The 16,031-nt window shown below is 40.2% G+C and overlaps 1 protein-coding gene across 2 annotated transcripts; it reads left to right on the top strand.

Moving 5' to 3' along the window:
* The first annotated feature begins 2,545 nt into the window (after nucleotides 1-2,545).
* On the top strand, nucleotides 2,546-15,808 carry def8 (differentially expressed in FDCP 8 homolog). 2 transcript variants are annotated; one of them, XM_088992605.1, is made up of 12 exons: nucleotides 2,546-2,700; nucleotides 3,879-4,001; nucleotides 8,868-8,962; nucleotides 9,580-9,729; nucleotides 10,430-10,571; nucleotides 10,836-11,000; nucleotides 11,684-11,811; nucleotides 12,192-12,305; nucleotides 12,550-12,630; nucleotides 12,962-13,102; nucleotides 13,990-14,099; nucleotides 14,954-15,807. In XM_088992605.1, exons 1-12 carry the CDS (start codon nucleotides 2,694-2,696, stop codon nucleotides 15,039-15,041), a joined length of 1,344 nt encoding a protein of 447 aa, XP_088848731.1. In that variant the 5' UTR covers nucleotides 2,546-2,693; the 3' UTR covers nucleotides 15,042-15,807. The 2 variants fall into 2 exon arrangements, with proteins under 2 accessions (XP_088848731.1, XP_088848732.1); XM_088992606.1 differs by lacking the exon at nucleotides 2,546-2,700 and adding an exon at nucleotides 2,716-2,878 and having other exon boundaries at nucleotides 14,954-15,808.
* The last annotated feature ends 223 nt before the right edge of the window (nucleotides 15,809-16,031 follow it).

Raw genomic sequence — 16,031 nt, forward strand, 5'->3', positions numbered from 1 at the left:
TGTGTGGACTTGACATGTTTTACCTGTGCCTGCGTGGGTTTTCCCCCACATTGCAAATACGTACATGCCTTGTTAATTGAACAGTCAATATTGTCCATAGGTGTGATTGAGTGTGAATGGTTGCCTGTGTGTGTATATATATATATATATATATATATATATATATATATATATAATAAAACAATGCCCTGATAGACTGCTATTCGCCAAGGCTGTTCTTTGCCTAAATGTCCCTTGCCATCTTTTGCGATTTCACTTTGAACAATATTTTTGCAGTTGTACAACGCATATTTGCATCACAAATAATAATTGGAAATGGGCTCACTGCCTCATACCAAAATCTAAGGGCAGCAGGTAATCACACATTCAAGTCTGCATCAACAGACTCTTGTATGATTCCTGTTGCTCCCAGCATGCCAAGAAAGGCTTGATTTTGTTCTAACCACAACCACCCTTTTAAACTAAGTCGCTTCTTTCAATTCAACACACAATCACTCTTTCACAAAGCACTTGCACTCCTGTCATGTGCTCTTTGTGTTGGATTTTCCTATTTTCAAAGCAATGACTTTGTAATACAGCTCTGAAGAGTCCTCAATTGCAGCCTGTGTTGCAGTCTGCAAAATTGAGTCCCGTATCATGCCCTGTCCTCCCCTTTGGGTATCTTTGGTAAAATTGTGCTTCAATATAATCATTCTCAGACATGTTCAAACACATCTCTTGTGCAAATTTCAACACGTTGTATTTTCCTCAATGTTAACAATGTCTCCCCTTTCATCAGATTGCGACACTATTGATGTATAACACAAGTGTAGCGAAGTGAAATGATTTCAACCGAACCCATGATCGTGTTGCTGTGCTGCTTGTGAACGGCTGCAAGGAAAGGAAGGGAATTTCCAGTGCAGGTCGGAGGGTTTTTTTTTCTGTGGGAAAAAAGGATGAATTCAACTTTTGCTCAAATAACGATTTATCTTTAGGATTTAATTTTATACATTCAAAATAAGAAATTATTTTACTGTCATTGATATAGCAAATCTATTTAGTCATCACCTGGCTTGAAACACTTACTGATTGACGGTTGATGACCCAATTGCATGAAGGCGTGATGTGCTCAAACACAAAATTTCCAAAAGAACAAAACAACCAAGGTATAGTAATTGGATGATCATAAACACTAAAGCCCCACCCGCCCCAAAGAGGGTTGCAGAGTGTACTGAACGTCTCGAAGCTGTCTTCGGGCAGTCGTTGGGGTACACCTGGAAGTGGTTATCAGCCAATTGTAGGGCACACATAAATGAACAACCATTCATGCTCATAATCACACCAAGTTCGAGTTTTCTATTAACCTGCCATGCACGTTTTTGGAATGCAGAGTACCCGGAGAAGTACCCGTAGTACCCTGAGAAAATGCACACAGGCACGGGAGAACATGGAAACTCCACCCAGGAAAGCCGGACCGGGAATCAGTTGGGAGCTCCACTGAACAGGCTATATCACAAGTGTCAAAGTCAAGGCCCGGGGGCCAAATCCGGCCCGCTACATCATTTTTTTTGGCCCGCGAAACCAAATCAAATCATGATGCTTGCTAAAATCTTAACCAAAATGTCATATTTTTGGATGTAAACCACAATAACCGTCATTATTCTTGACTTCAGGTTTGAAAACTAGTTATTCATTATTTTTTGTGCGCTCTATATGTAATATGTGGAGGGGATTAAACATTCGGCCCTTGCGAGGAAACCATAACTACAATGTGGCCCGCGGCAAAAAAATGACTTTGACACCCCTGGGCTATATAATGGATGCATAGATAATATCCTAAATGGGTAGTACAACTCAGCCTGAAGGTTTAGCGCAAGGTCAAGGCCCGCGGGCCAAATCCGGCCCGCCACATCATTTTTTTCGGCCCGCGAAAGCAAATCAAACTTGTGAAATTCCATGATGATTGCTAAAATCTGAGCCAAAATTTCATATTTTTGGATGTCAACCACAATGAAAGTCATTATTATTGACTTCAGATTTGAAAACGAGTTATTCATTAATTTGCTGTGCGCTCTATATGTAATATTTAAAGGGATTTAAACATTCTAATGGGTTCCCCAAATTCATAACGGCCCTCGAGAGGAAACCATAACTACAATGTGGCCCGCGGCAAAAAATGACTTTGACACCCCTGGTCTATTGGGTCACAGTAAGTACTCTGTTTTTCACAGTGCAGTATATACAAATTATATATATATATATATAAAATTTGTGGCAATGTCCACCAGAACTGCTTTCAATTTCTTCTTCCAGTTTAAAAAAATGTCCCAACGACCTGTACAACGAAAACGGGTGGGCATTGGCCAATTCAGTTCGTGCTGAGACGGTGCTGTGGAATAATACTTTCAAAATAAAACTTCAGGGGTTCCATTTAGCTGCAAGCATGGAAAATAGAGACATTAAATCTGTTGACAATAAGAATTACTGGTACAATGTTGTTTAAAAATCGGCTTTGTTGCATTCTACTCATATTTTTAGACAATAGTGTACAATATATTAAAATAGATTGAAAAAAGCAGCCGGAACTGTAGCTCTTCGTTACTTTGTTTTTGAACCATTTATTCGCTTTATTGTTGATGGCAGACGGAAGCGAGGGAGAAGAACAACTTAGGAACCACTACACTCGCCAGCATTAAGCACAAGGTGTCGACTCAATGACAAGTAAGCTGAGAAAAAGCTTAACTGTTATGTTAAATGATTGCGTGCCGCTTCAGCGGCTAACAACCCATCATGAAACCATGACTGTTAGCGATGTAGCTTTAGCTTGTTGACATTCAATGCATGTTGATGGCTCATTTCTGAGGATGTGATTATCTTCATTGGCTCAAATGAAAACTAAGTGAGTCGAAACGCTTTTCCAACTGGAACAATAATGTTTGATGACGAATGTTTTGGTTGATGAATTACTGCATCCAGTGTTAGTCCCGAAGGTTGCTTAATTATTGCATTTCCTGTATTGTTTTATTAGAGGAACTGCACTGTTAAGAGCTGTCTCAAAATATAAGGTTTAAAAAGATGCACGGTTTTGAAATATATACTCTCAGAGAAGAATTAATTACATGTTTAATATAATCGTAATTTGGAACTGTGTATGTGTTGAATCACAGTGGAACCCAATTCCAATATTTAAACACACGTTGCAAATGGGGGCAACAGGACCATTACTTGCAATGATGCAGCAGTGCACATTCCGAAGGTACTCAATTGGATTTGGATCTCGTGACACTTTGGAACAAAAAAACACAGATGTGTGAGTTTATGAGCTTCTTCTTCTTCCCCCAAGCCATTAACTCTTTGAACAGTAGCCCAAATTGAACTGTATAGTGCCTCTTAGCAATTTTTTGATGATGATACTAGTGCAGCGTGTTCGACCGGAAACAAATTCCTTGTGTGTTCTACATACTTGGCAATAAAGATGACTCTGATTCTGATGAGCCTGCACAATTGAAGACGAGCATAATGCATCTCTGGACTGCAGCATGATTGTGAAGTGATACAGTACTTTGTGAGTTTGCCGTACATTGCGCATACCACCACTCTCAATAGAAGAAGAGAACGTTTTTACAGTGCAGTAATTTATATGCATGGCTGCTGGTTACACCCAAGTAGTGTACTACATTGTAGGGTATTTGCTTGAAGACATGATTAATGACCAATCACAGGGTGATTGTGGAGCAAAATTGACTAAATCTTACTGATAAATCTCATCAAGTGGCCATTGACGATAAGCTCATCATCTTTATCACTCAAATGCATCTGGAACTCAGAGGCTTTGTTGGAATCAAAAAGGGACATGTAATATGACAAAGTAATATCTATTATTTTCTGTTCTTTCTTAGATGTTGCTGATGAAATGGAATACGACGAGAGACTGTCACAATTCCGCCAAACTCGCCTCAATCCCTTCGATCGCGGGGATGAAGAAGATGGTCCCCAAATGGGCAGGTTGCCTCCACAGCAGGGTAATGTTTATCACACTCCTTGCATGTGTGTATGATGACTTTATATAAAGGTCACAGTTCCAGACAGACTTTTGTTGTCAAAGGTACATGGTTCACAGCACCCATTCTGCTGTTTCACTCATCTGTATTTCACATTGCCGTATTTCCACGCCCATACGGGACACTGTATTAAAAATCATTTTGAAATGTATAAGTACAGGGGGGTTTGAGTCGACTGGATAAGACTGAGCAAAAAATGGCAACATTTGTTTTGGCTTAAATTTTTTATACTTCCTTGTAGATGAGAAGGTTTCTTCAGCCGTCATCTGTACAAAAGTGAAGGTTTCGGACGTCACTTTTGTGCAGATGACGGCTGAAGAAACCTTCTCATCGATGGACCACTCCTGTACGACTGAGACCTTACACAGACGTACTTCCTTGTAGGTTTCCCCCCAAAAAATGAAGAATCAACGATCTGCACCCATTTATAACATCTAAAGCTAAAATTGAATTAAGAAAGTGGAATTTTTTCTTAAGAAGCTGGTGATTTCGCCAAGAACCAGTAAATTGTAGTAATCTTAATTCATTCGTTAGTTACAGTTCATCTTGTGCTTTTGATTTATCCCAAAGGCATAGATGTGGAAATAATTTTTGCAGTGTGATTAGATTTTGGAATAAAGATTGTGAGAGGGGTAGGGGGTTAAAATATTGTTGAATTTATCTTAAGTAATTAAGGGCATTTCCTTAAATATCCAACCAACATTTCTCTGTACAGTAAATATTCTGCTGGAACCCCTGGATATGAGTTCTTCAAACGGAAGGGGAAGTTCATATACAGGAAACAGATGAAACCGCTGACACGATTTCATGCAGCTGGCGATTTGACCACAGGATAGAAAACTGCTACAGTGTTTTAATGTTGTTGTTTTGTTTGGAAGTCAATGCAGCTGTTAATTACAGTATTATAGTCCAGTATGGTTTTGCTTTCGCCCCAAAAAAATCATGTTGTGAGTGTTGATTAAAAAAGGGTATAACCCACTTTTGATTTCAGAGATGAGAATTTTCCAGCGATCGGCAGATTTCCGTCTTTTTCAGAGCAAAATGACCAGATAAAACTAAATATGTTTTTTCGCTTTTCCACTGTTCATTTCCTTTTTCGGCGTATGTTGGCATAAAGCGCCATTTTGATTGAATGATACTGACGCCGGTTGGCGGAAAGCGCCATTTTGATTGGGTGATCTTGACTTCGGTGCCGTTGATGTCGAAACAGGTAAACACCCTCTTTTGAATAAGCGGACAAGTAAAAAAAACGATAAAATTTATTTGCCTTTGTGGAGAGAACAGGTTCTAATTTGATAGATTATAATTTGCAATGAAATAATACCATCGGTGAATCAGTCGAAAGTCAGTGGCACTATGACAAGCCCCATGCTAACGTTAGCATCAATATACTACTGTGAGAGGCTGCAGAAAGCAAGCGTGCAAGCTAATGAGCAGTGTGCAGGCCAGCTAGCAGTAACCTTGCGTATGTACACAAAGTTTCTGAAACCCATGACAAAGCGTTAGCAGACACCAGGGCAGACAACTCTGAAAAGTTGCCTGGCCCATTTTTCACAATAATAAGACGACTAATCGCAAAAAAAACATTGTTGCAAAATATTAAGGATTGATATATAAAAGAACAGCATTTTAAAATGTACCTACCACAAATGCTCCCTTGCTTAAATTATCATAAATATCCCTTGCTGATGATTTTGCTCCAGTTGTCGTTTGTCCATACACTGTTCGGCATTTTGCACAATGCAATGTTTGTGTTGCGTCGCCTGATACAAGCCACGTGAACTCCTCTTTCCACGATGCTTTTAATGTACATTTACGTTTTGTAGCATCCTAAATTTTGTTTACTTCTATTGAATCTTTCTTCTGGGGCTATGAAAGTCCGGAAGCACGAATGCAGGCTTCTGATTGGCTGCAGAGTATGCAAATTACCAAACGAACCGAAATTCCCAAACCGAACGAAGATTTCGAAATCGGAATAAAGCAAACATTTGATTTGAGAACTATATATATATATATATATATATATATATTTTTTTTTGAGTTGTCAACAAGTTGTCTTCAAGATGGCGCCGCGAGAGTGTCTGCCTTTCCAGCAGCTCATGTATTTTGTTTTTCTACTTTCATTCCTTTCATCACTTTGCTGCTGTGAAATGTAAATTTCTCCACTGTGAGACTAATAAAGGCAAATCCAAATCCAATCCAATCCAACCACCCGGGCGTAGACCTTGTGTAAGTTGTACGCCCGACGTACGACATTATTTCAGACACTGCAAGACACGGCAAGTTGACTTTTATTCCGATAGTTTGGCTGGATTTTTCATGAGGAACAGAAAACCATTCATATTAATGAGACCCCACACTGTAGGGGTCTCACTCCCTGATGGAACAATAGCAGACATTGAAAACAGCTACAAGTACCTTGGTATACCGCAGGCCAATGGCAACCTCGAACGAGCAACAAGGAAAGCAGCTACCACCAAATACCTCTAGCGGGCGAGGCAAGTCCTCAGAAGCCAGCTCAATGGCAAGAACAAGACCCGGGCAATAAACAGCTATGCCCTGCCAGTGATCAGATACCCTGCAGGAATAATAAGGTGGCCAAAGGAAGAGATTCAGACCACGGATGTTAAGACCTGAAAACTCCTCACCATGCATGGAGGGTTCCATCCCGAGTCCAGCACCCTGAGACTGTACACAAGCCGTAAGGAAGGAGGCCGGGGACTAGTGAGTGTGAGAGCCACTGTCCAGGATGAAACATCCAAGCTCCATGAATACATCAAAGAGAAGGCTCCAACGGATGATGTACTCAGAGAATGTCTCAGACAATGGGGAACATAGGATGAGGTGCTGGAAGAGGGACAATCATGGGAGGAAAAGCCCCTACACGGGATGTACCACCGAACCATAACAGAAGTGGCTGATCTCAAGAAGTCCTATCAGTAGCTAGAGAGGGCTGGCCTAAAGGACAGCACAGAGGCACTCATCCTGGCTGCTCAAGAGCAGGCCCTGAACACCAGAGCCATAGAGGCAGGGATATACCACACCAGGCAAGACCCAAGGTGTAGGTTGTGCAAAGAGGCACCTGAGACAATCCAACACATAACTGCAGGGTGTAAGATGCTGGCAGGGAAAGCCTACATGGAGCGCCATAACCAGGTGGCTGGCATAGTCTACCGAAACATCTGTGCGGAGTATGGACTGAAAACCCCAAGGTCAAAATGGGCAACACCTCCCAAGGTAGCAGAGAATGACCGAGCAAAGATTGGATTGGATTGGATTTGCCTTTATTAGTCTCGCATTGGAGAAATTTACATTTCACAGCAGCAAAGTTATGAAAGAAATGAAAGTAGAAAAGCAAAACATAGGAGCTGCTGGAAAGGCAGCCACTCTCGCGGCGCCGTCTTGAAGTCAAAAGAACCTGTGATCCTGTGGGACTTCCAGATACAGACGGACAAGATGGTAATGGCCAACCAACCAGATATCGTGGTCATAGATAAAGGGCAAAGGAAAGCCGTTGTCGTGGATGTAGCGGTCCCGAGTGACTGAAACATCAGAAAGAAGGAACATGAGAAAATCGGGAAATACCAAGGGCTCGGAGAGGAGCTGGAGATTGCCTGGAAGGTAAAGGTGACAGTCGTGCCTGTGGTGGTCGGAGCACTCGAGGCAGTGACCACCAAACTCGACGAGTGGTTGCAACAGATCCCGGGAACAACATCGGATATCTCGGTCCAGAAAAGCGCAGTGCTGGGAACAGCACGGATACTGCTCAGAACCCTCAAGCTTCCTGGCCTCTGGTAGAGGACCCGAGCTAGACGAGGATTTATATATATATATATATATATATATATATATATATATATATATATATATATATATATATATATATATATATATATATATATTGGATTGGATTGGATATGCCTTTATTAGTCTCACAGTGGAGAAATTTACATTTCACAGCAGCAAAGTGATGAAAGGAATGAAAGTAGAAAAACAAAATACATGAGCTGCTGGAAAGGCAGCCACTCTCGCGGCGCCGTCTTGAAGTCAAAATAACAAAAAAAAAAACTAAATAACAAATAATATGACAGCATAGAGACAATATGACAGCACAAAGACACAGATATATATATATATATATATATATATATATATATATATATATATATATATATATATATATATATATATATATATATATTATTATTTATTATTATTATTATTATTAACACTCCAAAAACATGCATGGCAGGCAGATTGACCACTCCAAATTGTCCCTGGGTGTGAGTGTGAGAGTGACTGTTGTATGTCTTTGTGTGCCCTGCGATTGGCTGGCAACCAATTCAGGGTGTCCCCCGCCTCGTGCCCGAAGACAGCTGAGATAGGCTCCAGCAACCCCCGCGACCCTAATGAGGAATAAGCGGTACGGAAAATGAGATGAGATGAGATATATTATTAACAGGAAACGTGCGTATGCACCCCCACTCGCCAGCTTTTTGTCAGCAAAATTTCAGCAGACTTTTCTCATTTGTCATTCTCATCCCTGATTTGATGATCGTTTGATGAAGAAAACATTGAACAATAATTACAATGATCACGGATTCATAACATTGTTTAACTAACCGGTGGTCTGAACGGTGCAGAGAGATGAAAGATCAAAGTTCGATCAATATAACGAGCTGAGGTTTTAAAGACTCTGTGGTAGATTTGGTCACAGTCACACATTCTTCTGCTTCTTTGTGGTGGAGGTGAGCGAGTGCATGAGCATTTGCTTCAGTGACAAATCATGCATGTGAAAGTAGCATTTCCTTTGGGGTTCTTTTGCAGAAGCCAAACAGGAGCTGTTTTCTGGCACCAGAATCCAAAGTTCAGACGGGACAATGGATCTTGGTTTAGCTGAAGACCACTTCTCAAGACCTGTGGTATGTAAGCAGTGGTCTTTTTCTGACTAATGTATGTTATTCAAATGGACTTGATTGATTGCTCAGTCACAAGGACTGTAATGATTCTCGGAGGACAAGATTAAATTGTCTTTCTTGGATTTTGACCCCGTAGTCACCGAAAAGTTCCCCCCACTGTTGATCTCGATGAGCACAAAGGGGGCTGTCAATTTCACAGTTGTTAGCAGTACTTGCCATGTTTCCGCCTCTCCACTGATCCATTCGCTGCACATAGTTGAACTAGCATTGCTACCCGGAATGTATCCTCAATGAAGCTTCTTTTTTTTCCTTTTCTTTTGTGGGAGTTAGACGGGATGTGTCGCATTTTCACAGGTGACACAAGTTTTGATCCGTGTGTTGTTTCAGGCTTACTATTAACATACCTTCCTGTGCTCATTCCGTTGATGAATTTTAGTAAACGGCTTTTTTGTTTCAACTTTTTTAAATGGTGTAAAATCTTGCTTTTACGTAAACTATTTCAATTGTACTTTTATGTGAAGGAAATTGACCTTGTGTGTGAAATGCAATGTATAAATAAAGGTGCCTTGCCTTTCCTTCATTACAATGCTCCTAGTTTTCACTCTTTTCTTTGCCTGCAGGGTTCCTTTGTGGCCTCCGACATTGAGCAACTGACAGTAGCCATTGAGGAGTGTAAGAAGCTGATTTTGGAGCTGCCGGAGCACTCAGAAAGACAAAAGGACACAGTGGTTAAACTGATCCATCTTCGACTCAAACTGCAGGAACTGAAGGTCGGTTCTTTCAATGCCAAACTTCGACATCACGCAAGTTGTTAAAACTGATGTCTCTGCTTCATGTCAAACAAATACTTTGTTAATGTTATACATCTGTCTTGAATGGTATAAATTAAATTCATATGAGCTGAAAAAATACACATCTTTATCGATATATTTCACTTTTATTGCAACATATTCAAAATATGATTATGTCAATAATGAGTTGTCATGGGTTTTTTGTATGTGTGAATTTTTGTGTTTTGTTGTTTTTTTTTGCACACAAAACAAAAAAATCCAGAGTTACACAAAACAACATTAAATCCCTCCATCCTGTATTGAAAAAATAAAGCAGGACTGCCTTTGACACTGCAAAACAATCATTTAATCGAGCCACAAAGTCTGACTGTTTAAACTCCCCTGGCTTTGCCACTCTGAGGACAATGCTAATTTTTTCTTAGTTTGTGAAGTCTGTGAAAAAAAGAAGAATCAAACTTGTTTCATGAGAGGAAAATCGACCAAGGTTTCTTATATTTCATAACACAAAAACATTGGTATGTTTTTTTTCTCTCCAGTTTAATTTGATTTTGTGTGTCTGCCTCACACATTCTCTGAATTAATAACCAAGCCGTGATGTACATAACGTACCGTATTTTATTGTGTGTGTCTTTTTAATTACCATATCAAATATCCTTTCTCGACGATGTGCCTCCAACAGGATCCCGACGAGGACGAGCCGAATCTAAGAATGGCTCTTGAGCACCGTTTCTCCAAGGAAAAGAGCAAGAGTGTCAAACACACATGCGACAAATGCAGTACCATCATCTGGGGCCTCATCCAGACATGGTACACCTGCACAGGTGATGCCACTTTATTAGGTATACCTAATAAGATTCTCTCACAGGGGTCGCCACCAGGCACCAGGTATACCGCGAGTAGTTTTGCCCAAAAATGTGACTGGTTCTTTGTGTATGTTTATTTTCTTCTTAATCAAACTTTTTTCCTCTTCATTTTTTTAAATTAGTTTTCATGGTTTTCTTTTCAATTGCTCTTTACCCGCATGTGTTTACCCGCACAGCTATGTGCATGAATTGTTATTTCATATAAATCATTGTCTTCTTCAGGTTGCTATTACCGCTGCCATAGTAAGTGTATGAACCTAATCACCAAGCCCTGTGTGAGGTCAAAGGTCAGTCATCAGTCTGAGTATGAGCTCAGCATCTGTCCCGAGATCGGACTGGACCGCCAAGACTATCGTTGTGCAGAATGCCGTTCACCAATTTCACTAAGTGAGTACTAATGTTATATAACTCAACAAAAGTGTGAGCAATAAACAGAAGGACCACATCATTTCCAACTGCAAACAACTGCTGTATTTTTTTCTCCAGTGTATGTTGGATTGTCATTGCGGTACACAAATGATTTTCCTCGCGGATGCCTTCATTTTATCTACAGAAAATCGATTGTCGTTAGGAACTTTTAGACCTCGATAAAAATCTTGGGTCATGCTGAAGAAAAACACAGCCAAAACCTGATCAGACCAGAACAAATTTTTAGTTGTATTAAGTTTAGTTGTATTAAGTAAACAGATTCTTTAAAACAGATGATATCTAATTTAAAACAGATTATTTTCTTACAGACAGTGTGTTGTAGGTGTTCAAATACCTTTTGGTATTGGACACAGTTTTGCACGTCTGGCAGTGAATGAGCTAGTGAACATATTCATGAGTAGCCTCTGTTCTGTGTCATGCACTATTTGATTCAGAATCCCAATGGGAAATCATTTTGACATTTTTGTTTCAAATATTTGATGTGCAAAAAAAACTAATTCCACCAATACACTAAAATGAAAAAAACACACAGACAGCTATAACTCTCGCGACCGTTGTAAGGATAAAGTGAATTGGTAAATGGATTAATGAATGGCTGTTTAGATGTTGAAAGACCCACATTTGTATTGTTTATCTGATAGGGGGCGTACCAAGTGAAGCCAGACAATGCGACTACACTGGCCAGTATTTCTGCAGTGCATGTCACTGGAATGACACGGCCATCATCCCGGCACGAGTCATCCACAACTGGGAGTTTGAACCACGCAAGGTACCCTCAAATATTTTTGGGACACCCCAAAAAGCAAAGTGCGAGTTTCATGCCAGGTCAGCACTGAAGATAAAACACCAAAATAGTCATAATGAAGGAATCATCGAGAGTTGATTAAACATTCAGAGCTTTCTTTTTGAGTCACCAACAGTGCGGCAGCCAGTTTTGTTTGGGATTTATAATTTTAAATGAATTATACAGCCTCATGATATGTATTTGTCATTTTTGAGAAGCACATTTAGTTTCAGCAGAAAAATAAAGAGACAATCACATGATGTGAGTTAGCAGTCTCTCAAACTGGCACTGTGTGTGCGGGGCCACTGGGGTTGCGATGTGCAGTATTTTCACACTCATCGTTCATTCATCTGTTCTTCATACAGGTTTGTCGGTCCTCACTCCGCTACCTGGCCCTGATGATTTCACGGCCCGTGCTGAAGCTGAAAGAAATCAACCCGCTGCTTTTTAACTTTGTCGAGGAACTAGTTGAGATCAGAGTGAGTTGGCACTCAATAAATCTCAGTTAATGTGTATTCATTCACGTTTGGCTCTTCGTATCCCATCACAAGACAGTATTTTATGCAGTCGCTCGTTTTATTGACATTTTCAATGGTTCATAAAAATTCATCTCATCAATTTGTCAGCTACTGCTGGCCCATTAAGTTTTTGGGGGGGAGCTTGTGACTTTGAGACATGTTTTGCGTCTACGGTCTATAACTAATCTTATGTTTCCACAAACAGAAACTGCGTCAAGATATTCTACTGATGAAACCTTATTTTATTACCTGCAAGGAGGCCATGGAGGCTCGACTTCTACTCCAGGTCAGCATGTCCTATTTTACTTGCACCTGCATGATTCAGCGTCAGTGTTATCTCTTAGTTGCACATCCTGTAGAGCAGCAACATCTAGTGGGGTAATGATGATTTTGTGTGTGTGTGTGTGTGTGTGTGTGTGTGTGTGTGTGTGTGTGTGTGTGTGTGTGTGTGTGTGTGTGTGTGTGTGTGTGTGTGTGTGTGTGTGTGTGTGTGTGTGTGTGTGTGTGTGTGTGTGTGTGTGTGTGTGTGTGTGTGTGTGTGTGTGTGTGTGTGTGTGTGTGTGTGTGTGTGTGTGTGTGTGTGTGTGTGTGTGCGTGCGTGTGTGTTTTGGTTCTAGCTTCAAGACCGCCAGCACTTTGTGGAAAACGATAACATGTACTCACTCCAGGATTTGATTGACATCTCAAGTGGGCGACTCAGTTGCTCCCTTACAGAAGTTCATACTACCTTCGCAAAGCACATCAAACTGGACTGCGATGTGAGACCTCACAAAATACAGTTAACACCTTTCGCTGTAATTATTGTCCGTCTTTGCCTCGCCTTTAATTGGATTGGATTGGATTGGATTGGATATGCCTTTATTAGTCTCACAGTGTTCACAATTGAACAACAATATTAGGTACACCTGGATAATCGAACAACATCCAGTACAAGGGCTGTATCAAAAATATTGCCTTTGTAATGTCAATCATGCTTTGTTTTGGTGACATTCTTTGAAGGACAACCGTCCTTAATCAGCCTGTTGAAACGTGCTGATTAATTCCTTACACGGAGCTTTGGCGCCATTTTCTGCCTCTTTTTTAGTGCTACATTTCCCCCCCTATTGCCTCAAAATGGCACGGAATAAATTATTTAATTGATTGCAAACATGTATGCTTTCCTCATCAGAACTATTTGAATCATATTCATAACTGGATGAGTAACAAAAAAAGCATATTCTCCAAATCTGAAGCCATTGTTTTGATTCTCCAGCAATGCAAGACGTCTTAGGGTGATGCCACGAACAAGGGGGCAGGACCTTCTGAAACTGGCCACTTCCGGGTTCATTTTTTGCAGATTTTGGACACTTTAAGTCATTTTTATTGGTGTTTTGCATTTAACTAAAAATATCATACTGCGTGTTTTGAGTATTTTAGATGCTATAAAACGTTTTTCTGATGTCAGTTCGGAAACAAAAAGTGATGTTGGTTGTCCTTTAAGCACTTGTTTTAATGAAATACAGTATTGTGCTGGTGATGAGTATATGTGCACATTGTAACTGGCGGGTATATTGTCATTGATTGCCATGACAACAAGACCAAATACACATGAAAAGCAGTTCTGAAGCAAGCAGTAGGTAACATTTTCTTTTTGTGAATATTGCAGCGTTGCCAAGCCAAAGGCTTTGTGTGCGAGCTGTGTAAGGAGGGAGACATCCTCTTTCCTTTTGACAGTCACACCTCCGTTTGCCATGACTGCTCAGCCGTCTTCCACAGGTTTGTCATCGATGGTCTGACCATTTTGAACAAATGCTTGTTCTGCAATTGTACTGAGGGAATTATTTACCCACGAGAGCCGTATTCGCTTGTCAACTTAAATAAGTGATGCGGCTTCGTGCCCGCTAAACAATGGGGGTGTCAGGCGTCCGAAAGGTTTCAGACAGAGTTGGACCCTACAAAGGAAATTTCGGGAAAGATGATCCAACAAAAGATATTATTCATATTTTCCGATCCTCACAAAGGTCGCAGGGGATGCTAGGGCCTATTCTAGCTGTCTTCAATATTTATTTACAAGAAAAATTGTTTAAAGGCCAACACACTTCAAATAAGTATGCTGAATAACTTGCCAGGAATCATGCAAAGAAAAAGGTGCTTGCACAAGGTAAGGAAAAAAACGAAAATAGCTGGTAACAAAGGTTCAAGACAAACCAAACCACATGAAGATCTCACCTTGGATACTCTTCAACACGCCAACATCTACCTCCAGTACTTTAAAAACGAACAAAAGCGAAACGAACACAAGAGCCCAAAAACTGAGAAAACAAACCATGGTTAGAGACAAAAACGGAATGAGTAAAAACAAAGCCTCTAGACAAATTAAATTATTCAACAGCTTGACGTGGATCCATGAGGTCTTAAACAGTTTCAAGAATTGTGATGTATGTGTGTGTCCCATCTCTCACCCAAAGTCCTTTGGGATCAGCTCCAGCACATTTGTGACCTTTGTGGGGTGACACAGTTAAATTCTTGAAGTGCCTGTTTCAACCAGGACAGGCTGAAATTATTGTCCCCTCGTTGTATTTGTTTAACATTATCAATATATTAAATTGATAACCATTTTCTCTCTTTAGAGACTGTTACTACGACAACTCAACAACGTGCCCACGGTGTGCCCGAATGACTGAGCGGAAACAGGATGAAGATACAAAAGATGCATGAAGGAATTTGCGATAACGCTTCTGTGAATCCCGTTGTCAACAAAGAGGAAACCTGGTAGGGTAGCAACTCCTGCATTGGTATTATGATCATCTTGCACTTCCCACGCAGTTGGTCAAAGCCTCTAATCTTATGTCATGTAACGACTGCCGCAAATGACAAATGTAAAAAATATGCTACAGATCCAGTGCTGTTCCAGCTGTTTAACATGAAGCGAAATGGATGCATTTTTGACATTCAAAGTTACAGGGTTATTTCTTCGTCATTACCCAGTGTATAACTTAAATTGTAATGCATATACAGTATATAGTATGGTATCAATGTACTTGTTTATGTAATGATAAATGTAAAGCTGTGTTTACTTTCATTCCAAATGATTAATTAATACCAGATAAATGTACCTGAGTGCATCAAACCCAGTGTATGTGAAAAATGTTGCACATTTTGTGCCGATGAGATTGTCAGGTTACAGAGCTCTAAACCAAATGTCATAATACACTTGACAACTTGTTCATGGGTTTTGTCATAATATACCAACAGCACATTTTGTCCAAAGGATGTGAGAATATGCCTTTGACAATGTGTAAATGTTGATTATATTTGTTTTAAAATAATGACTCTTTGCTGTGTTATTTTTCAGCATGATGCACTGTTTATTGTTTTCCTTCAAATCAATAGACATCAGTGAATCCTATTCTGTTATAAAAAATACTAATTTAAGAAAGAAATGATGCATGAATAAAAATCCTGTATAACTATTGGTTCAGCCATCGCCTCCTCTATTATTATACAGACCTTGAGCTAAGGAGAGATTCTGTAATGGAGAGAAAACAGCAAGCGATCCATTTATAGTTACCAGATTTTCCGGTTTATAAGTGCAACCAAAAGCCTTTATTTTCTTCATGACCCCGCGCCTTATACAAAGGTGCGCCTTATGCGCGGGTGCGCCTTATACACAGGTGTACCTTATATGTGAGGTAATATTGAGGCACA

The sequence above is a fragment of the Hippocampus bargibanti genome, linkage group LG03 (assembly GCF_051943395.1).
Source record: "Hippocampus bargibanti isolate YZ-2025 linkage group LG03, ASM5194339v1, whole genome shotgun sequence".
NCBI classification, from domain to species: Eukaryota; Metazoa; Chordata; class Actinopteri; order Syngnathiformes; family Syngnathidae; genus Hippocampus; species Hippocampus bargibanti.

Coding starts and splice junctions, on each gene's coding strand:
- def8 (XM_088992605.1), top strand. Junction 9,730..10,429: donor TCAAACTGCAGGAACTGAAG/GTCGGTTCTTTC, acceptor TGCCTCCAACAG/GATCCCGACGAGGACGAGCC. Junction 13,103..13,989: donor ACATCAAACTGGACTGCGAT/GTGAGACCTCAC, acceptor TGAATATTGCAG/CGTTGCCAAGCCAAAGGCTT.